This window comes from Anabrus simplex, chromosome 2 (genome assembly GCF_040414725.1).
Source record: "Anabrus simplex isolate iqAnaSimp1 chromosome 2, ASM4041472v1, whole genome shotgun sequence".
NCBI classification, from domain to species: Eukaryota; Metazoa; Arthropoda; class Insecta; order Orthoptera; family Tettigoniidae; genus Anabrus; species Anabrus simplex.
The window spans coordinates 1,087,900,956-1,087,923,085 of record NC_090266.1 but is presented as its reverse complement, the minus strand read 5'-3'; the positions used below and the strand labels follow the sequence as shown (position 1 = coordinate 1,087,923,085).

General features: G+C 35.9%; 1 protein-coding gene across 1 annotated transcript in view; it reads right to left on the bottom strand.

The window, feature by feature from the left end:
- LOC136864712 (peroxisomal acyl-coenzyme A oxidase 3) overlaps window positions 1–22,130 on the bottom strand; it is a 297,560-nt gene that overhangs the window by 213,031 nt on the left and 62,399 nt on the right. The window contains exons 4-5 of the mRNA XM_067142046.2: window positions 20,203–20,358; window positions 19,959–20,106 (exon numbers count right to left, since the gene is read on the bottom strand). Coding sequence (XP_066998147.2) covers window positions 19,959–20,106; window positions 20,203–20,358 — 304 coding nt within the window. The remainder of the gene's footprint in view (window positions 1–19,958; window positions 20,107–20,202; window positions 20,359–22,130) is intronic.

Here is a 22,130-nt window from a genome sequence, read left to right as displayed (position 1 = left end):
CACGGAAAACCATGTTCAGGGCTGCCGATAGTGGGATTCGAACCTACTATCTCCCGGATGCAAGCTCACAGCCGCGCGCCTCTACGTGCACGGCCAACTCGCCCGGTCAAAGTACTCAAGAGAACGAAATTAACATTATATAAACGGTATTTCATACCAATTGTAACATACGGACTAGAAACGCTGGTAACTAATAAGAGATAAGATAGTAAAGTCCAAGCAGTAGAAATGAAATTTTTTAAGAACATCGGTTAAAAACACAAGAAGAGAGAATTCAAAATATTAAAATCAGAGAAGAACTAAATATAGGACCGTTGGTACAGAACATACAGAAAGCAAGACTGAGATGGTTCGGATGTGTAAAAAGAATCTGAAAGAAACGGGTAGCAAGAAGGGAATTGGAAAGAGAAGTTAAGAGAAAGAGACCAGTTGGAAGACCGAGAAGAAGGTGGATGGATCAGATCTGGAAAGACATTAGAGAAGCTGGATTGGATGTGGAGGAAGTAATGGAGCAGGAAAAGCGGAAGGACAGAAAGGAGTGGAGGAGGCTTGTTAACCACACCCGGGCGACTGGAGTGGGACATTATTGACGACGATGATGATGATGACGATGAGTTATCTTATTAGAAATTAGTGTTCATATTTTATTACTGCAAAATATTTGTGTAGTAGGGGATGCATCTTACTACTGTCGGATTATTTTTATGGACACTCAGGTTTAAGCTTTAATTACAAGCGAACCGATAAGTCTACTGCAAAGTGAGTTATACCAATATTTTCCATGTTTAATTCTGTATTAGGGTACATAAGACACATTGTTTTTGAAGTTCACTGAATAATTTTTATTTACGGTTGTAGAAAATATTGTCCGGGTTTTTGGTTTCTTCTCTAGGAAGCCGCTCACTTAGGAATATATACAGGGAAAACTACTTGTCTGATGATAATTAAATTTTTACCCGTTATAACCACATATATCTGTAGTGTAATACTCAAGTTACAATTCCTTTCAAACACACCAAAAAAAGATATCATTTATCTAAAGCAACTCTTTCTCAGCCCAGGATAAACATACAACAAGAAACTTGGGCTTGTTTTGAAGCACTCACTCATGGTTTTCAGAAACTTCAACTACTGTTACCATACAGTATGGTACTGAATTTAAGAAGAGTAATATTGAAAGGTTTTGTGTACGCCGGACCGTGCGATTAACAGCAGGCCGGGTGGTGAAATCGGGCGCGGTGTTGCCGCATTCAGTAGTAATCGCGAGCGCAATAAGCACGGCTTTTCGTTTACTTTCAACCTTTAATTTTATTTCCTCTTATAAATTCCACTTCTCATCACCTTTTCTCATAAGGACTTTGGACCTTCAATGGCAGGTTTAAAAATGGTTAGCTTCCTAATTTAGAAATATCATACTGTAAAATTTTTACGAGAGTTATTTATATTATGATTTACATAATATATTTACAATATTTAATTCTATCAATTTTCTTTGTCTGAAAAATCACTGTGTTCCGATGAATCGGTGCTGCTGTCATTCATGCTGATTATGACTGGATGGAAAATTCTAAATTCCCATAGAGGGAATTAGATATTTTTCACCAATAGAGCATGTCAAAAACATATCAGATGTAAGGCCTTTCAGGCGTTTGCTCTATCAACCAGCGTTCCGTCTTAGGTCTGACACTAGACTCGTCAGAGTGGGATGTGTCGGACCCTGGTTGATAGAGTTGATATGTTTTTGACATGCTCTATTGGTGAAAAATATCTAATTCCCTCTATGGGAATTTAGAATTTTCCATTCGAAATTGCTAGGCGGGCAATAATTCCATTGAGGAGATTTGTCTCCCGTATGCAGTTATGAGACTGTGCCTCATAAATTGGCTTCTGATAAGCTCACCTGCATGCACCCAGCGTCAGTGGGTAGGGTCTGACACACAGACCTAAGACGGAACACTGGTTGATAGAGCAAACGCCTGAAAGGCCTTACATCTGATATGATTATGACTGGCTCGAAATAAAGGACATTTTCAGACAGTCCATCTTTCTCCCAGTAGTGGTCTTCAATTTTCTTAGCATGTTCAATGCATCGTTTCCAGAGTTTAGGGGTCATGGTATGTAAGACTTCTCGGCGTAAAGCATTAATTGCTTCCATACCTCTACCATTTTCTAATGTATTAGCCATATTTGTTTTTCCCTTTTACGTAAGCCCAAATGAGCTTGATTGGATTAAGCTCGCAATAGGCCACTGGTAACCAAACAAGCTGTACATCTAGGCAAAGTCGTTTAGTCAGTTGTTCTACTGTCTTTTTTTATGATGGACACTTGAGTTAATGCTTTATTTACAAACGACCTAATCAGCCTATTGCAATGTGAGTTATACCAATATTTTCCTTGTTTAATTCTGCAATAGGGTATATAGGACACATTGGTCTTGAAGTTCATTATAAATATTTTTTATTTGCAGTTGTAATAAATATTGGTATAGATGTGGATTCCCATAAGGAACCTGAAATATTTGTCCCGAATGAGTGAATTTATAATACCAATATAAATGGTCCATTAATGGACATTGTCATCAGACAAGTAGTTCTCCCCGCATATATTACTAAGTGAGCGCTTCCTAGGAAAGAAGCCAGAAACCTGGACAATATTTACTACAACCGTGAATAAAAAATATTTCATGAACTTCAAAAACAATGTGTCATATACCCTAATGCAGAATTAAAAAAGGAAAATATTGGTATAACTCGCATTCCAATAGACTTATCGGTTCATTTGAAATTGAGGTCTAAACTCAAGTGTCCATAATAAAAAATCCAACAGACATTTATGTCTTACTAGAATTCTATTGTCGTAATTAGGATACGCTTAACTGCAGTTGGTACCAATCACGTAAGGCAAGCAGGAATAAGTACTAACATAGTTAGGGATATGTGGGATCTGGTTACAGCAGCATGGATGAAGTTTAAGGAAGCACAGACTGTTACCAGTGGGACACTGTGTAGGAGAGAGAATGACTGGAGGGTAATTGCAGATTTAAATGAGAATATGGAATGGGTACATGAGAAATTGGGAGCGAGATTTGTAGACCCTAATGGGTGGGTAGGAGATAGGAATCTATGCCTTGATGGCTTTCACTTGAACTGCAGTGGTTTGTATAATGTAATAGACAAGAAAAATGTTCCACCGATCAATACATTTATTGTGAATGAATTATTGCACTAGTACCGGTTTCAGCCTATCTTGGCCATCATCAGCTAGCACACAAATTTACAGTCATTAGACAAAATTACAAAGATGTTACGTTAGAGCATCCAGATGTCTAATGAAAAATGGAAGTAAAATATATTGCAGTATGTTGCGTTAAAATATCTCTGATTAAAAGTGGTGATGGTTATAATAAACTAAAACCTATTGATTGAGCATGGACATGAGTATATAAACACATTAAAATATATATGCCACATCATAAGACACTAAAAAATATCACACATTAAAACATGGTATATTTTAAAAACGTCTATTAAAATTTGAGTTCATGTTGCGTTGCATTCATTCTTCAATCCTTTTGTAGTTCTTGTGTTGATTAAGTTGTATTAGGTGAATATCGAGAATGTTCTATGGCTGATATATTTTGTATTGGTATGTTATAAGAACTCTTGTCATTAAAATTTGAAAATTGAGTACTGTGCAATTCAACTGTTGATGTAGTCAGGTAAGATTTATATATACAGCAAGATAGGGTTTAATTTTAGAGCAGTTGGTGGTGACACCTCTCTCGTCTATGCACGTTATATGGTTGTTATCTGTAAAGAAAAGCTAATATGAGTATAGCGTATGTATGAAGGAATGTCTGGATGTATGTGTGAAATGAAAAGAGTACTTACTGTTGTTGCTGTGGAGGTTGTGTACCGATATGTTTGGAGATTTGTTGTGTTCTGCTACGAGTACGTCTGGGGCTCATGTTAGCTGTGTGGAGGGATGTTGGTGGAAGGGATGGAGGAGTGGCTATTGTGAAGGTAGGGGCGGGGTTAGGTTTGTGATTCGTCGGTTTGTTATGACGTGTGTTTACTAATTTGAGATAGTCATTTTTTATTGCAGGAATGACTTTGTCAAAGATGATACTGGTTTTCTCTGTAATGTCGTTAATGTTATGATTGGGGTTAGCGTATTGATCCAAAGAAATATAGAAATCTTCGGTTATGTTGAGCAGGGGGCCCTTAGAGTTTATGTTTAATATCATCATGTCATTATTGATGTCTGTGAAGTTGTGCTTAGATTCTTCTACATGTTGGCCTATTGATGAGAAATGGTTGTGCTTTACTGCATTTATATGTTCATTATAACGGACGGTGAAGTTTCTGCCTGTACGTCCAATATAGCTTGTGTCACAGTTGTTACATTTGATGCGGTAGACACCTGATTGGTTGTATTTATTATTATTATTATTGACTGTTTTGGTGTTGTGTATAGTGTTGGTGCTGTTGTGTGTGGTTTTGAATGCTATTTTCAGGTTGTGCTTCTTAAAGATATTAGTTATAGTATATATATATATATTGGTGTTGTTGAAGGTAAATAGGACATAATCTTTTTTCGGTTTGGCTGTTTTGATTAATTTAGTTTTAGGTTGGGATTTTATTTTGTGAATGATTTTGTTGACCATTTCTTTGCTGTATCCATTGTATTTGGCTATGTCGTGGATTAATTTTAATTCATTATTTTGATCTATTGTCATTGGGATATTGAGAGCTCTATGTATCATACTATAATAGGCTGCTCTTTGATCTTCTATTGTCATTGGGATATTGAAAGCTCTATGTATCATACTATAATAGGCTGCTCTTTTATGTGTGTTAGGATGAATGGAGTCATTTTTTATGGTATTTAAAGTGTGTGTGGATTTCCTATAGATCTTGTAAGATAAGTGAGTGTCATGCCTGGTTATTGTTAAGCCCAAGTAATTTAAGGTACGGTTATTTTCTTTTTTCTTTAGTGAATTTAATTTGGGGGTCTAAATTGTTAAGTTTGTCTAGTATAGTATCTGCATCAGTGAATCTATTATCTATAATTACGAAGATATCGTCGACAAATCTACACCAAAAATATATATTATCTATTTTATTAATTGACGTGTGTTCTAGGTAGTCGATATATATTTCTGCTAATATTCCGGAAGCAGGAGATCCCATAGGTAATCCTTGTTGCTGATATATGGTATCATGAAATTTGAAGTAGTTATTGTTTAAGGCGAATTTAAGCAGAATCACGAATTCTTCTATTTCTAAGGTGCTCAAGTTACTATGGTTTTTCAGGTTAGATTCAATTATTTTGACTGTTTGTTTAATAGGAATGTTAGGGTACATGTTTGTTATATCAAATGAAGTAAGGGTATGATGTTTTTCGATCTTTAGTTCTTTAGTTCTGTTGCAAAAATCTATTGAGTTTTGTATTGTTTTGTTTGCTAAAAATGAATAATGCTTTTTCAAAAATTTCTGAATGAATTGTGATAACTTATAGGTTGGACTGGCTTTATAGTTTACAATCGGTCTCATGGGTACATTTTCTTTGTGTATTTTAGGGTAGGCCCTTGCGGATGGTAATTGGGGGTTCATAGTTATAAGTTTAGCAGATTCTGTTTCGGTGAGAATAAAGTGTGTGTTCTTGAGTAGATTTTTTAAATTCCTTTGTATATTATTGGTTGGATCTCGGCGTTTAATTGAAAAAGTGTTGTCCTGGAAACATTCTTTAGTCTTTGTTATGTATTCATTCTTATCCACAATGACCGTAGTGTTGCCTTTGTCGGCTTTTGTTATTAGTAGATTGTTCTGTTTTATTTTGTTTTTGAGTTTGTTTAGGTTCGATTTATTGGTGGTATTCATGTTTAGGTTATTATTGTGAACATTATTGATATATTGCCGGATCTTTCTACTGATTTTGTGTCTAACTTCATTTTGTATATCGTACGGAATTTTCTGTAAAGCGAGTTCTGTTTCGGTAACGGCAGTTATAATATTCTGATAGGATGATGCATTACCCCAGTTATGTTTGGGTCCCCTGTTCAACATAGCCGTCTCTACATCGTCAAATACGGTTAGTGTGAGATTTTTTACGGGTGGGTGGAATTTATGTTAGGAATTCTTGTTAAGATGAGAAGGATCTTTATTTTCAGTTATGGTTAGTGGTTTCGGTTTGCTTTGTTGTTTCAGTGTTTCCAGTTTTTTGTTTAATGTGTTTTGTTTCTTTATGGCTAAATCTTCTATTTTATTTCTAGAAATTTGTTGAGAGTAATTCCAATAGCTATGTGGGAGTTCATGGGATACTTTGAGATTTGTTGAATAAAGTTCATTATTGAGATGTTGTTTCTTATGATATAGGAATTTTATTTCTTCTTTTAACCAAATTTCATTAGTCTTGTTTAGTGTTTTGCGTGTCTGAGCAGTTTGTCTATGTTTGTTATTGTATTTCTGGAGAAATTTTGGTGTTAAGTTGTTTGAAAGGCATTCCTTCAAGAAGGCAATGCTTTTGGTTGCGTTCATTAGTTTGATTTTTAGGTTTTGGTATTTGTATGCATTACGTTTTGCCTGGTTGGCTTCCGTATATTATTTATAAGTTTCATATTCCGTATTGATTGGATTCAATGTAATAGACAAGAAAAATGTTCCACCGATCAATACATTTATTGTGAATGAATTATTGCACTAGTACCAGTGGTTTGTATAAGTTAGGAAGTTTGTTTAAAAGGGTTATAGGGAGGTTTTCCTCCAACATTATACGGAGAACTTTTAACTATGCATTTGGTAAACAAAGTCGATGTCTGCTTTAGAAGTAAGAATCTAGGTGCGAAGATTCATGCAGAAAATATGTCCTTTGCAAACAACTTTATCTTCACCTAGAGCTCCATGAAGAAAAATAGAAAGTTTTATCATCAGACAAAAATTTTGACTGAAAGAGCCAGAAATGAAAATGGTTTGTAAACAATAACGATGGACTACACACAAAATGTACCATTCCCACAAATCTGTTTGGAATACATACCACATCAGGTTTTTTTTTTTTTTTTTTTTTTGCAAGTTGCTTAACGTCGCACCGACACAGATAGGTCTCATGGTGATGATCGGACAGGAAAGGGCTAGGAATGGGAAGGAAGCAACCGTGGCCTTAAGGTACAGCCCCAGCATTTGTCCGGTGTGAAAACAGAAAACCTTGGAGAACCATCTTCAGGGCTGCCGACAGTGGGGTTCAAATCCACTATATCCCGAATACTGGTCGCACTTAAGCGACTGCAGCTATTGAGCTCAATCATCAAATAATGAAGCTTATATGTATCCACATACAGAACTGCAAGGAAGAGTCCATACATCACGTTCTATCGATGTATGTGCCTGCATATGTAAAAAAAAGCTTACTTTTTTTTCCTGTGCTTGCAAGAATCAAAATAGAAATAGCACAATGGTATATTTTCTGTCTAGTTAAGTGCAAACTGGGAGTTTTTCATATATCAAATACTACTATCCAGCCTTCTGACAGAGACTTTACAGTTTTAAGTAAAAGATTAAGAAGGGAAAGTACTCTGTATAGTAGTGAAGAATGGATAGGAAAAATTAGAAATGTGTCATTGAAATGTCAAGGTCACTGAAGTGAAGCAAGAAATGCTCAAGAGACTTTAAAGGTTTATTGGAATCTCTCTTTAAGGAGAAATGCCACACCACGAGAGGAAAAAAACAAAATAAAAAGGTGATACAAAATATAAAATGTATATAAAGGAAATATAGTGATGGTATCAACTCTTAATAACCTTGCTATACACTACACTAAAGAACTTTGTATCAAACCTGCCAAAACTGCTAATATAAAGAAATATCTCAAATTTATCCCTCCCAACCATAGTTCAAGGGCTTTGACTGAATGCTTGGCTAAGTAAATATGTTATATGCAACTATAAGATTAATATTTTTATTATTTCCATAAGAGATTTGTTTTATCATGTGTTAAAAACAACTAAGGATGTATGTTTCCGTTATGTATTGAACCCATAATTCTACAATGAGAAAATTATTTTTTATTTTTCTCAATATTTATTTCAAATAACAAGCTACTCTTATTTGTTTGACGGCGGCCATTTCGTGAGTCTGGCTGCCTCGTGGGAGCGAGCGCCCCGTGTCAGGCCGAGCCGCAAGCTCGTGAAATACCGTGACACTTCGGTGGACTGCGAATATTCAACAATATTTTATATTCACGGAATTCTTCGTAACGAGAGATTTTGGCAACACAGTAAATACAGAAATAAATAATCTAAATTATTCTTAAACCCTACGTGAAGACAGGACCCAAGGGTAAATATAAATGCAGTTAAGCCTAGGTACAAATCAGCGTCAGATCAGTGGACTAGCTCCACGTGCCAAAGTCAATGGATGAAGAAAACCCGCGAAAAGCCCGGGCAGAAATAATTTATTTCACCTGTCGCGAGTGTGGTAAAATTATGAGATTAACATCTAAATAAATCGCAAGTCTGTCCGGAATTCTGGAACAAGTTTCATGAAAATCGGTCTATTGGACGCGAAATTAGCAGACTGCGTAATCAAGCTTAGTGGTGTGAGTAGCGTCACCTCATAAGACTATAAAAGAAACCCCCCTCTGCATATTTCTCAGTATCGGTTTGGTTACTGAAGCAGCGGAAGCTTGCGCCCGTCGTCGGCAGAAAAAGTATATAAGATTGATCTCCAAATAACTTAGTACATGTTCGTGACTATGGTTCACATCTACTGTTAGAAAGGGAAGGTGATAGAAAATTTTCTGAACTTTCGCCGACAAAACTGTGAAAGCATAGGCGTCTGTTTAAATACATAGCTGATTTTATTGTATCACCTCGTGTGTGTTGGAAAGTGTTAAGGGAGTTGGGAAGCTAGTCAGAGTAGTTTTGATTTCGTTATCGGTGGAACACCTGTTGTATTAGGGTGAATGAAGCCGAGTCTGGGGAGAAGGGAGACAGTTGCAGTCGACTGCAGAACGAAGGAGGTTTGCTGTACAAAATCATAACGAAGGAAGTGCGTGATTTATGTTGTCATTTAATAACGTGTGAAAAGGCAGTATTTGTAAGATAGATATGTTTAAGAAGATGATGTTCCTTGTATCCATGTGCGGCTAAGCACGAGGGCAGCTGGCTAAATGTAGCCAGAATATTGAAGATGACATCAATGCAGGTCTGTCTATATTTTGTATTATGTTGTAGTTAGACTTATTGTTTGTCCCAACCAATTTTTCAAGGCGTGTCGGGTGATATTTGTAATTATCAGGCGAAAAGTGTTATAATTTTTGGTCAGCGTGTGAAAATTTTAGTTTTGTAAAATTCACGTCAAGAAACTATAAAATGCAACGTTGGAATCTTGTGTTATTGTTCTTCGAGATATTGTCCGAAGTGAGTAAAATTAGGAAGCTGATCATGATAAAGTAGTCGTGGCGAATGTCAATTTGAAATATCATTTGAATTCAGAAATTTTTGTCAAAATTAATAATAATAATAATAATAATAATAATAATAATAATAATAATAATAATAATAATAATGTCTACCGCGGGATAAAATTTTCCTATCTTAAAAGTGCATTTAACAAGTATGTTTTACAAGGATCGCAGGCATTTAGAAAATTTCCAGTGAAATCCGATAAAGTTATGTTTTATTCATGGGAAGTAAAATTTTGTGACATCGTGTATGTCGATGATACGGAAAATCGCGGTGTGTTCTTGTTTTCTCGAGGTCAGAAAGTTGTAGTAACAGTAAAATAAAGAGGTGTATTTTATAATGGTTATTGTTTTTCACAAGAGGATTGAAATTTGAAAAGGGTCTTTAAATATAATAAAAATGGATTGAGAGCTAAGAATTTATATATGTGGAGATGAGATTGGTAGAAATATTGAAGGTGAAAGGGAGCCTGGATTTTAAGTAATACCGCCGGGATAAGGCGAGGAGAATGAGTTTTGAGACAGGCTATGTTTGCTGAGGAAGGATTTGTGAGACAGGCTGTATATTAAATGTGAGATTTTATGTGGCAGGCTGTAGTGTATTCCGCTAACAATCCGAAAATTGAGACGACTACTGTGTGATGGACAGTAGATTTCTAGTAAGATCCCAAATGAAAAACGATTCTAGTAAAGATTTAAAATCTTGGTAGTAAAATTCAAGCGACTAGTTACGTAAAGTCAGTATGAATATTAGGATAATGTGACCTCAAGGATAAAAGAGCATTTAGAATACACGGTTGGTGTTGTTTGACCGTGTAAATTTATTGAATTTCGTTTCACTGGATAGTCATGGATATGAATATTTGGAAATGACGGTAGGCGATTTGAGGGTTTCCATTGCGGTGGTGATTATTATTTTTGGACAACATCCACTAAATGGTAGACGTGTGTTGGGAATTATTATTCTTCCTAAAACTTCATTGCGCATGCTGAGATCGTGTTTGAGTTGGGGGATTGCTCACCACACAATATTTATTTTCGAGTTCACGTTTTGTAACGAGATAGAGACTTACTGCATTTTCCGACTTGCGTTCGTTTAATAGTAAGAGACGTTGTTCCATTGCGTGTTATTAGTCTGACCAGGTTTACAACTGAAATGTCAGGGTTTGTTTGAAATTGCTAGTTCGCCTGATGTGCCAGGGGAAGCATAATACGACCCAGTTTCCGCCCGACAATAGATTTAGGACGTCACATGTTATCCTAGGAGTATAGGTCTGGGATGTCAGCCGTACATACTCAAGTCTCAGATTAGATGTTTTTGCGAAGTGACCTGTGGAGACAACGATCGTACGACATTAAACATTATGATAATAAAATGCATTAACGCCACACCTGCAGATATCCATAAATGCAGTAAACTTTCCTGTTATTTATATTTAATCTTCCCGTCATGGAACTTCTGGCACTACACGGGCTACTTTATAGCATACCTAACCGAAACAATGTGATCTCTCTTATCTCATTTACAGCTGTTTAGGTCAATCCTGATGTGATAAATGTGGAAAACAAGCATGAAATATACTTAAAAAATCAGGGTTTGGTTTTCAATAACCGCAGTTATGCAAAAAACGCTTCCAGTCACTATGTATTACATTCAGAAGTACAACTCGTAACATACGCTACTTATCAGCTGGTGGTTTGGCACGCTTTCTGTAGCACGTCTTTATTCGGAAGGAGTGGCTTCTGCTAACACAAACACAAACTCTCCAGAAACCATCTGGGAATCACAATTTGGACTCAATAGTCGGGAACTAAACTATTTTTAAAAGTATTATAAAGACGGGACCTCGAGTGCTCTCGATGCATGGCTGACGAGATGGCAGTGAAGATGACAACATACCCGTACCACGGAAGTTGGCAACACAACACGAAAATTCAAATTAAAGCAGTGATTAAATTTACTCAGGTTTACTGTGCGGTAGGCTTAGTGCTCAACTGACAGAGACAAATGACTGGCCATTAAGTTCTTTTCTATCAATATTGCATATTATGATAATACGATTCGCTTATCCCTTTTCCTTACAGGATCGAGTACGAAGCGACACAAATTTTCGTAGCGAGTTTTTACGATCGTAAGCCCTTCCTGACATCAAACTAATCAGAGGAATTAATGAGATGAAACAAATGACATAGTATACGAGTAACTAAAACCGACTATACTTTCTTTATATGTACGCCTAAAAGTCATGTACACTATTTATTGTCTTTTTACATTTTACATTTAGAAATACTGCTTACCAATGAAAATAGCCAGTATAACTCAAATACATTCATAAGTTTGTTTAAGAATAGTGTAGAATGTTTAGATGTACAATTTACAGCTCCTTATACCCTAGAAGCCATCCCCCTAACTTTTTTGGCTGTAAAAGTGGAAGAAAAATAGGTCTAATACGCGAGTAAATACGGTATTTTATTGCTTTGATTTATAGCTAAGCTATCCCACAAGCAATATGATGTTGATGGTCCACCAATATTCATAGAATATTGTTACATTCACTAAATGGACTGGCATTCAAATGTCTAATAATATTTCCAGAAATTAGTGGGGTAAAATCTCTACTCAACAAATTTGAACTATTTTCCCCATAACATTAATAAAATAGGCTGATCTTAACTACCTTGCATGCGCCGAACACGAAAATGACAGTGAAAAGTTTGTAACACATTACGTTTTTGTGTTATAGAATTTACTTGATACATTGAATAAATCAGGATTTCTGATCTATTAAAAATTACTTTGTTCCCATTTTTGTATGAAAAATGTCAATGGTAGCTTAGATAAGATAGAAATGGTATATTAATAACTGACCAGCTATTAAGACTAATAAAAACTACTCTTCACGCAACAAAATAGAGAAAAGTACCTTATTTTTTTCTCTTATGTGAACTGGAATCTTCCCTTTGTAAAAACCAGCAATAATTCCCCATCACTGGAGGATCCTATCCTCCTTGATACTGTTGCCCATTGTAGCAATGTCTTGGTGAAATCTCTATCCCTGCTCATCACTTTACGCGTTCAGTACCTAGCCGATTGTAGCACACTGCAGTACTCCACTGGTGCCAGGCATGAATTTCAAGAGTATTCCACTAGTGCCACAGCAATTATACGCCTTGTATGCAGTTTACATAATCTTGGGATATATTGATATGATGTACTAAGTAAACTTTATCTCACCATACCATGGTCATGTGTGACGCCATATAGTGTCACAGAAGTTTTTGATGCTTTATATGGAATGCACAACACAAATTTCAAATACGTCAAATTTACGTGCTAATTCAAACTAACACAATATTTATGAAAACGTACTGAAATGCAAAACACGTCCTTAAAAATTTGGATAATAACATTAAATTCACTAAAGAAGATGAAATCAATAGCTCTTTAAATTTCTCAGACATCAAAATCACACGAGTATCAAACAAGTTTGACTTCCAAATATACAGAAAACACACCTTTTCTCCAACAACCTTAAAAAATGATTCTTTACATCCCAACTCTCATAAAAAAAAAAAAGCCACTTATCACAGTCTAATATACAGGGTGGCCCACTTAAACGTTTCACCGCAGATATATCTGGAACAACAAGAGATGCTGAAAAATGACTTTCATGGGCATGAAGGCATGAAAGGGGCTAATTAAAGTAAATACTATGAGCCAGTCTAAAGCGTAGGAAAATAGTATTTTCAACATCAACTTACGTTTTTTAAAATGGACTCCCTGTATTATTTCGTGCGCAATCGTTAATATGAAAAATCACATAAGTAATGGCGTTTGTTTCATCGCAATAGGTCAATTACATCCCGAGATATTGCAACGTGAAGTTGACGTTTGAGATAAATGAAACGCGCAGCAGTTGCACATTCCGAGATTCCAGCGCGAATCTCACGGTCCTCTTACTCAGGATATGATTGCCGTACTACAATGCGACAGGCGCTATACTTAATGCTATTTGCACTGCTATCAAGAGGGATGAAAATAAGAGAATTTCGTTACAGTAACTTTGCTGTACGAATTATGTACATTCTGAAGTAGTACAGTACAGAGTACTGCAATGTACTGTGTAGGTAAATAAAACACGCAAGAGAGAAACCGTTATTTACATATCCTTTTGATGTGGCAGGAAATCATTATCTTATTTTCATCCCTCTTGATAGCAGTGCAAATAGCATTAAGTATAGCGCCTGTCCCTTCGTAGTACGGCAATCATATCGTAAGTAAGAGGACCGTGAGATTCGTGCTGGAATCTCGGGATATGCAACTGCTGCGCGTTTCGTTTATCTCAAGCGTCAACTTCACGTTGCAATATCTCGGGATATAATTGACCTATTGCGAGGAAACAAACGCCATTACTTATGTGATTTTTCATGTTAACGATTGCGCACGAAATAATACAGGGTGTCCATTTAAAAAAACGTAAGTTGATGTTGAAAGTATTATTTTCCTACATTTTTGACTGGCTCATAATATTTACTTTAATTAGCCCCTTCCCTGTCTTCATGACTGTGAAAGTCATTTTTCAATATATCTTGTTGTTCCAGATATATCTGCGGTGAAACGTTTAAGTGGGCCACCATGTATAGGGCATTTAAAAATCCCTATGTCCTCTAGTAATTTAAAGAAAGAATTACAATTCATTAAAGAAATAGCTAAATTCAACGGATTTAATACAGATATAATAGATAAAATCATCAACAAAACCAAATTAAAACTAGCTACAAATTTAACCCCATTGAAACCTGCCAAACCAAAATACGCTAGATTCACGTTCACTAACCATGGTATTTATCCGATAACCAATTCATTAATGAAGCACGATGTAAAAATATCCTATACAACAAAAAACACTAATCATAATTTATTCTTTAACCATAACTCTATTAACATCACAGACAATAGTTACTCTGGATCAGGGATATACAGACTAAAATGCTCTACATGTAATTTTTCTTATGTTGGCCAAACTGGCCGCAGCTTCTCCACCAGATATGCCAAGCATTATAATGCACAAAGACATAATAAATTTTCCGCAATGGCCAACCACATGAGGGACACAGAACATAAATTTACTATAACAGAACAAGACCTTCATATCCTCAAAAGAGTCGATAAAAGTAAACTTATGACAGAGTACGAAAATTTATTAATTTTCCTCGACCAGCATTTTAACAAAGATAAGAACTTAAATGACATTATTGATTAAAAAATCCCCTTGTACGAGCAGATTTTGTGTATTACAAGAATCAATTCCCCTCACCAATATATTCTTAAAAGTTTTCAACCTCAAATTAATAAGCCCTCCTACCTCCTCTACAACTAATACACTCCCCTCCCTTCCCCTCACCATCAGCACCTCTAATTCAAATGCAACCAATACACTCATAGCCACACCCACTGTAATATCGCTCCCTCCAACGACATCTCACCGTTACAATACGCGCAGCAATACACTTCCCTCTTTCTCTCCCACCAATAGTAGCTCCCCTCCAAGTACTACAAACAAGCCCATAGTCACGCCTTCGCAAACAGATCCCCCTCCAACTCAACCCTACAGCTATAACACTCATAGTAAGAAGCCGACAGTCGACAACAACGTTCAGTTAATAACGTAACAAATTACCCTCACCATCGTCAAATGGTAAGTGCACACAATTTCCACTTAAACATTTTATTACAATTTTTTCACACAATTAACACCACGTTTCTGGTTTTCTTTTACAGATTCAACTGTCACACTGCCGTTTCGACTAGAATGTCAATAAACCCACATTCTTAACATTTTAGCATTGCATCAAATTGACATGGTTCATAAAGGTCCAATTTAATCATAGTTCTTCAACCTTCAACTACAACTTAGTATTTTTTTATCAAAGTGAACCTCATCACCATATGCCATCGACTTTCGACTCTTGTAAACAAATAATTGCAGGTCACTTGACCATCTTTCATCATTATTTCATTCAACATTATTTTTTATTAAATACGATTTTCTTCGTCATTTTCGTTGTAACCGCTGGTCGGCCAACATTATTTTGTAGCAATCTTATCACTTGTTCATAACAGACTATTGCATTGTTCATTTTAATTATAATAGAAGCCTTCGAATGTCAATATTACAAATACTCATTGTAATATCTTTAAAACCAACTTCATTACAAGTATTTTACCATATGTTAATTTTCGTTCAAGTCTCTCCAAGGCTTTTTAAAAATTTGTTTTATTTCATGTATATGTAAATCAAGTGCCTAATTTCATTTTAAGGTTAAAGTAATGGCTGATGATGCCTAAATACAAGGCGAAACATGTACCATTTTAGTTAACATGCCAGCTTGCATCCGGGAGATAGTAGGTTCGAATCCCACTATCGGCAGCCCTGAAGATGGTTTTCCGTGGTTTCCCATTTTCACACCAGGCAAATGCTGGGGCTGTACCTTAATTAAGGCCACGGCCGCTTCCTTCCAACCCCTAGGCCTTTCCTATCCCATCGTCGCCATAAGACCTATCTGTGTCGGTGCGACGTAAAGCCCCTAGCAAAAAAAAAAGTTAACATGCCAATGTAAATCAACTAAGACAAGACTTATTGTATTGATTAGGTGGTCAAATTAATAAATTAACTTATTGTTATTATTCCAACCAAATATCATCAATACGGATCAAAAATGATATTTATCACATGTAATACTTTCAAATCGCCACAAATTGCCCAGCGATATTCATTATAATTTCTGCATTCAAAATCAGAGACACGTTTTTGTAAGTTTCTCTCATAGCGACTGAATGAGCCACTAGAATGGAAGGTTTTGTATTGCCATTGTATAATAAAACTGCTTTTAAGCTTAGTTTTGATGAATCGATGAACAGTCTCCATTCTTCTGGATTGTATTCAATATCAAATTCATCCATCAGCCCGATCACATTTTTGCACGCACAAACAGTATTTTCCATTGCAAAATAAGTAGTCAACTTATCATTTCATTTTCTGAACACTGAAATCTTGGTATCTCTTGCTAATAAGTTCCATTCTTATATTCTAGAACCTAATAGTTCAGCACGTTGCTTGGAACGACCTAAGTCTATAACTAGATGATTAAGTTCTGCCTGTCATATCAGATGTGTTTTATGATGTTCGGGAATGTAGGTAGGATCAGCGGAAGTTGAAGGGTATTCTGAGGATTCTGATTGTTCATGTTCCTCTGGAATGACAATCTTCCCCACTGGGGGGGAGGGATAGGGACGGGAAGCTCCAGACAATGTGGCACGGGTCTTGTGGCTGATGGCAGATTAGGATACATGATGTTACCTTTAGTTTTCCTTGAAAATCCCTCTGTTTTGGTAATACAGAAGTAACAATTTTCCAGATGACCGGTAGGCTGACACCAAATCATTGGAACAGCAAAAGACATTGTCATATTATCCCCGCAACCACTCTGTTAATTTCACGTAACATGTTACACAACACACGTGTGGTGCCCAATTTTTTCCTCGATCACCTACTTTACAGCCAAAATACAAGTATAATACGCGAACCTTTTCTTGATCCCTGAGCTCCATAGTGCTGAATGCGAACTTGGGCTCAAGAAAAGGTTCACATACTATAATATGCTCTTTTTACATTGTCTATAATTGATTGACATTGTGATTTCAAGGTTAATTCCCCACAAACATAGCAGAAACTATTTGGAGAATTCTTACATCAATCAATCAATCAATCAATCAATCAATCAATCAATCAATCAATCAATCAATCAATCAATACTGATCTGCATTTAGGGCAGTCGCCCAGGTGGCAGATTCCCTATCTGTTGCTTTCCTAGCCTTTTCTTAAATGATTTCATAGAAATTAGAAATTTATTGAACGTCTCCCTTGGTAAGTTATTCCAATCTCTAACTCCTCTTCCTATAAATGACGTTTGCGATCCATTTAACACTATTGCAGAATAACTACTACAGCTCACAACACTTCCACAATCAGAACTAAACATCTGTCTCACAACAAAACAGCAAGCAACTGTATTTTCACAATACAATGGCAAGCAACAATTTTTCATTCCATTAATCAGTTACAGCCGGATGTGCCTAACCTCCATGCAGTTGCATAATAAGGGTAATAAAACAATAAAGCACCGCGAAGGGTAACACTTATTCAAACCACAAAAGAGAAAGTATATTTCAAATGATACTTTAAAAGACCAAATTACACGTATTTGTGTAAAAGATCTATATTAAAGAACATAACCTCTTTCAAAGCGGGTAGGTTTTAACACATTTTTATATGATTCACTAACTAAAAATATGGTTATAAAAGAATGTGACGTGTAGGCAATTTTCCACGGCCATATTTGTAATCAGGACATACAAATTACCTAAAAATAGTTATTCTTGTCAATGTTATGAAAACCTTGTTGAGTAGTGAAATCAAGGAGGATCTTCCTTCAGGTCCAAACGTTTGACGTTTGGAAGATTTTAACTATGAGCACTTTTAAATGATGTTGAGGAGAATGAGGTAAGAAGAGTTTCCTAGAAGTAGTATAAAATTTAAGGAAAAACAGAAAACTCTGTGAGCTTCATAATGACTTTATTGACATCCTACAAGAAACGATTGGCTAAAAGTCACTGAGATTTCATTTCTTTAACACAGAGGTGATTGATGAACCTGGTGTTCATATGAAACAACCAAAACCCAATTTTAGAAAAATATTACAAAGAAAACTAAAAGTAGGGTTGCCTACTACAGCTGATTAAACATCAGTGATGTTCCTGAACAAGAAAACAACAGGAAGGTAAGCATACGGCAAATCTGATCAAGGTAAGCAACAAAGTATTAGAGGATAGACAACAATAAGTAGATTTTTTTAGGAAAGGAATATATTGTAATTAACACTACGCTGGGGCCAAAACATGCATTTCTATTGCCAAACATGTGTTCAGCATTTCACTGTTTTAGATAGATTCCATTCAGGTCTCAAATAAAATGTAAAAATTTGTTGTCCAGTGTAATTTATGAAATTTATGTTATTACAGGGCATGAACTCAGATGTCCAGTGAAGGACGGACTTTCAACTGAAGATACTCAACACTATTTATTTGGCTTCTTTCAAGTGGCGCAGTTATGGCTCCTGGTCCTCTCTTACACTACATTTACAACACTTATCTGCAGATACAGTGACCTATAATCTAGCAGAGTTGCATTAAAATTAAAATAGTATACTGTACATTAATCAATATGAAAAAATATTGCTCACATGCAGATAAATTAAATTTACATATTACACAACTATCAACTAGGTCTACACAAACAAGAGAGAGAGAGAGAGAGAGAGAGAGAGTGTGTGTGCGTGTGCAATTTAGAGGAAATGTACTGAGGCAGGTTGCTGTGTAAGAGTTTGTGTATGAATACAAGTTTATGACATTTACGTTTTTTGTCAGGTTTTCGCCAGTGGAGTTCTTGATAGTAGGAAGTTATATGGGCATCATAGTTAAAAATGAATCTGGGGCAACAGTTCAAAGCTTGCTCAACTTTCATCATTCGATTCCTAAGTTGCGTCAAAAATGATTACATCACAGTAGACGAGGATAGGAAGAATTAAAGTCTGGACAAGTCTTTGTTGCATGTCCGGTGGTAAGACGTCTGTTTCTTTACAATGGATGAAGAGAAACAAAAACCTTTAGACATAAATTTCTGGTTTCTTCCATCAAATTTAGAGTTTCAGTCATAGTCATGCCAAGGTTTCAATTTTATCGTTTATTAGAAGGGTTGAATATGTGTACTGTTGTTCATGCATAAGAGCTTCTAAGAGCCAAGAATTTTGTGTTTTTGATGAGTTTGTGAGAAGCCTCTTCTACTGTATTGTATTCAATTAGTTGGTTCAAGTCAGCATTTATGTTTTGTACTGAATCTGGTAATTTGCTTAAGGATCATCTGCATATGAATGGTAACTACATGATTTTAGTATAGATGAGATGTCATTGACGTACAACCAAAAAAGTAGTGGTTAACACTATCCTGCAGGGTGCCTACTTTCCTAGATCCCCATTCTGAAATGCTATCATGACTGTTACCCACTGCCAACAATCATTCAAATAAGATGTAAAAACTACTTGAGTGTTAACTAAGAGTCAAACCAGTAAGATTCGATTTTCTTCAGTAATTTTTGTAATTCTGTTGTGTCAAAAGCACCACTGAAATCTGCTAGTGTTCGGGTTCATCTGATTTTCTCCTCACCATACTATTTCATGCTCATTACATAGTATGTGGGCAATTTTAAGGAACTGTTTTAAAATTTTGCATGCAAAATCTATCATTTATTAAGCTGCAATGTAAGATCTATTTTCGTATAAAAGCCAACCGTAAAAAGAACTTATCTCACACATGGTCAATGAAGTTCTTCAAATACAGTTGTGATTTCTCGAAGTACAAAAATGTTAATTTAATTACCTAAATTTCCGACCCAACATTTTGCTGCAAGGAAATCTGGGGTGTGAATCACAAATTCTCTTGTTTTAGGATCATACGTTGCCGTTGTTCTCATCTTCTTCGTGTTACTACCATGAGACACCTCAGTTAAAGCAAGGCAGCTTAAAATCTGTGAACACCATGAACAGAAAATACTAACTATATTAGAAATCATATTCCAAATATTAACAGGAGATGATTGAGATTCATGATTAAAACTTTATACCTCTCCAGTCCAGGCTGCTTTATAGAATGGTAAATGTCGCTCAGTGCCCAAAGTTAAAACTGTATTTGTGCAGAGACCAACTCCCACAGCAAATTTTACCGATAGATCCATGTGAACAGCTGCTGTGGCTTCATTAATTGTCATCATACTTCTTGTCTGTAAAAATAAAAAATAAAAAAGCAAGGGTTAATATATTTTACAACAAAATAGTTTACTAGTACATCATAATTCTAAATATTACAGTATAAAAATCCACAGCAGTCATAATATATTCACATATTGATTCCTTAACAATGCACATATAGTCAATGATTCTTATGAAATTACATAATGCAAATTTACTCCCCATAACAGTTTTCAAATAAACTAGCTGTAGTACCCGCCGTTGACAGGAAAATCACCCAGCATGTGCATTATGACATTTTTGTCCACCCTCACACAGTTCTCCAGATTCCGAGTCTCATAAGCGGGCATGTCTTTCCCCAACTGTGGCATGTTGTGAAGCGCACTCTTCCTTGCTCTGCGGCCCTGTGAAGTTTCATTTTTTCTCGTTATGTCTAATCTTGGTCTGATCTCTCCCTTCCAGTATAAAAGAAAGCCAGGTTCCATTAATAGTAAAAGAATACTGGCAGGTTTATAAAGACTTTAAAATGTTGCCAGAACAACCTCCTTAGCAAATCTCTTTACAGTCTATAGAGCTAATTACTGGCCCTTGATCTTAAACTTCCACATGACAGCCACTGATATTTCCCTTATTTTTCACAAGTATATAACAAAAATACGCCATGATCTATTTTCGTGTAAAAGCCAACCGTAAAAAGAATTCCAGTTTTATGCTTTTGAAGCAGCCCCTCCTGGTGAAATGTATTGGACAACTAATAAAGATTTTACTCTAAACTGAAAATCAAAGTTTCATTAACATCCAGCTATCACTTCCCCATGAAGCTGTAACAGACACAGATAAATATTAAACCGAACTTTACATACAAAGATATCGGTATTCTTGTCAGAATACAATATTAACCAACTGGAATGTCGTGGGTAAAAGCAATGCAAATCATTTGAAATGCTCCATCAATGAAAATCGATTTTTGTGATATCTGAAGCCATCTCTTCAGTTCCAACTCAGTTCATTTATAACTGATAGGTTCCTCAGTCTGCCGCAACCATTTTTTTAATAAATAAATTTATAAACTACCTGGAAAAAAAGCAAAAACCATGTGGTAAGAGAATTATATCTGAAAAAGAAACAACTTAATTAAAACAGAATGACATGTTTCGTTCTTGAAATCACATTCAAAATATTTAGAAATGTGTTAATGTTTATTTCTGTTTAAATCCTTAAAAACTTTAAATTTGGAACTTATCTTAATGAAGCCCTCTCTTCTCTCCACTCTAGCATAGAATAGAAAGTCGTTGGCTGGGCTGGTAGTCAGTCTGTTGACCTTCTGCCATGGTTCGCCTCCCACCCTGGCTAGGTCAATGACATGCTATATTTTACTTTTGAGGCATTTTATTTTTAGTGCGCACATTATTATTATTATTATTATTATTATTATTATTATTATTATTATTATTGTGTGTTCAGTCCTCAGCCCAAAGGCTGGATGGATCCTCAACAGTTCCGCCATTAGCTGTCGTAGATGGCCTAAGCAACACTAAGTGTACTGGGGAAATGAGCGAGGAAGTTTCCCATTGCTTTCCTCACTGAGCCAGAAGTTATTACATATCAGTCTCCCAAGCCCACTGAAATGCATGCACCAACTGACCCTATGAATAACATTTTCACACCATTCATAGCATGGACTGGCTGCATAAGGAATGGCATTAGTAGCATCGCTCATACCTCAATCACTATCATATTGTGAAAGCCACGGGTAAGACTGAGACAGATCAATGAAAGTAACAAAATTGCTCTAGCCCATACC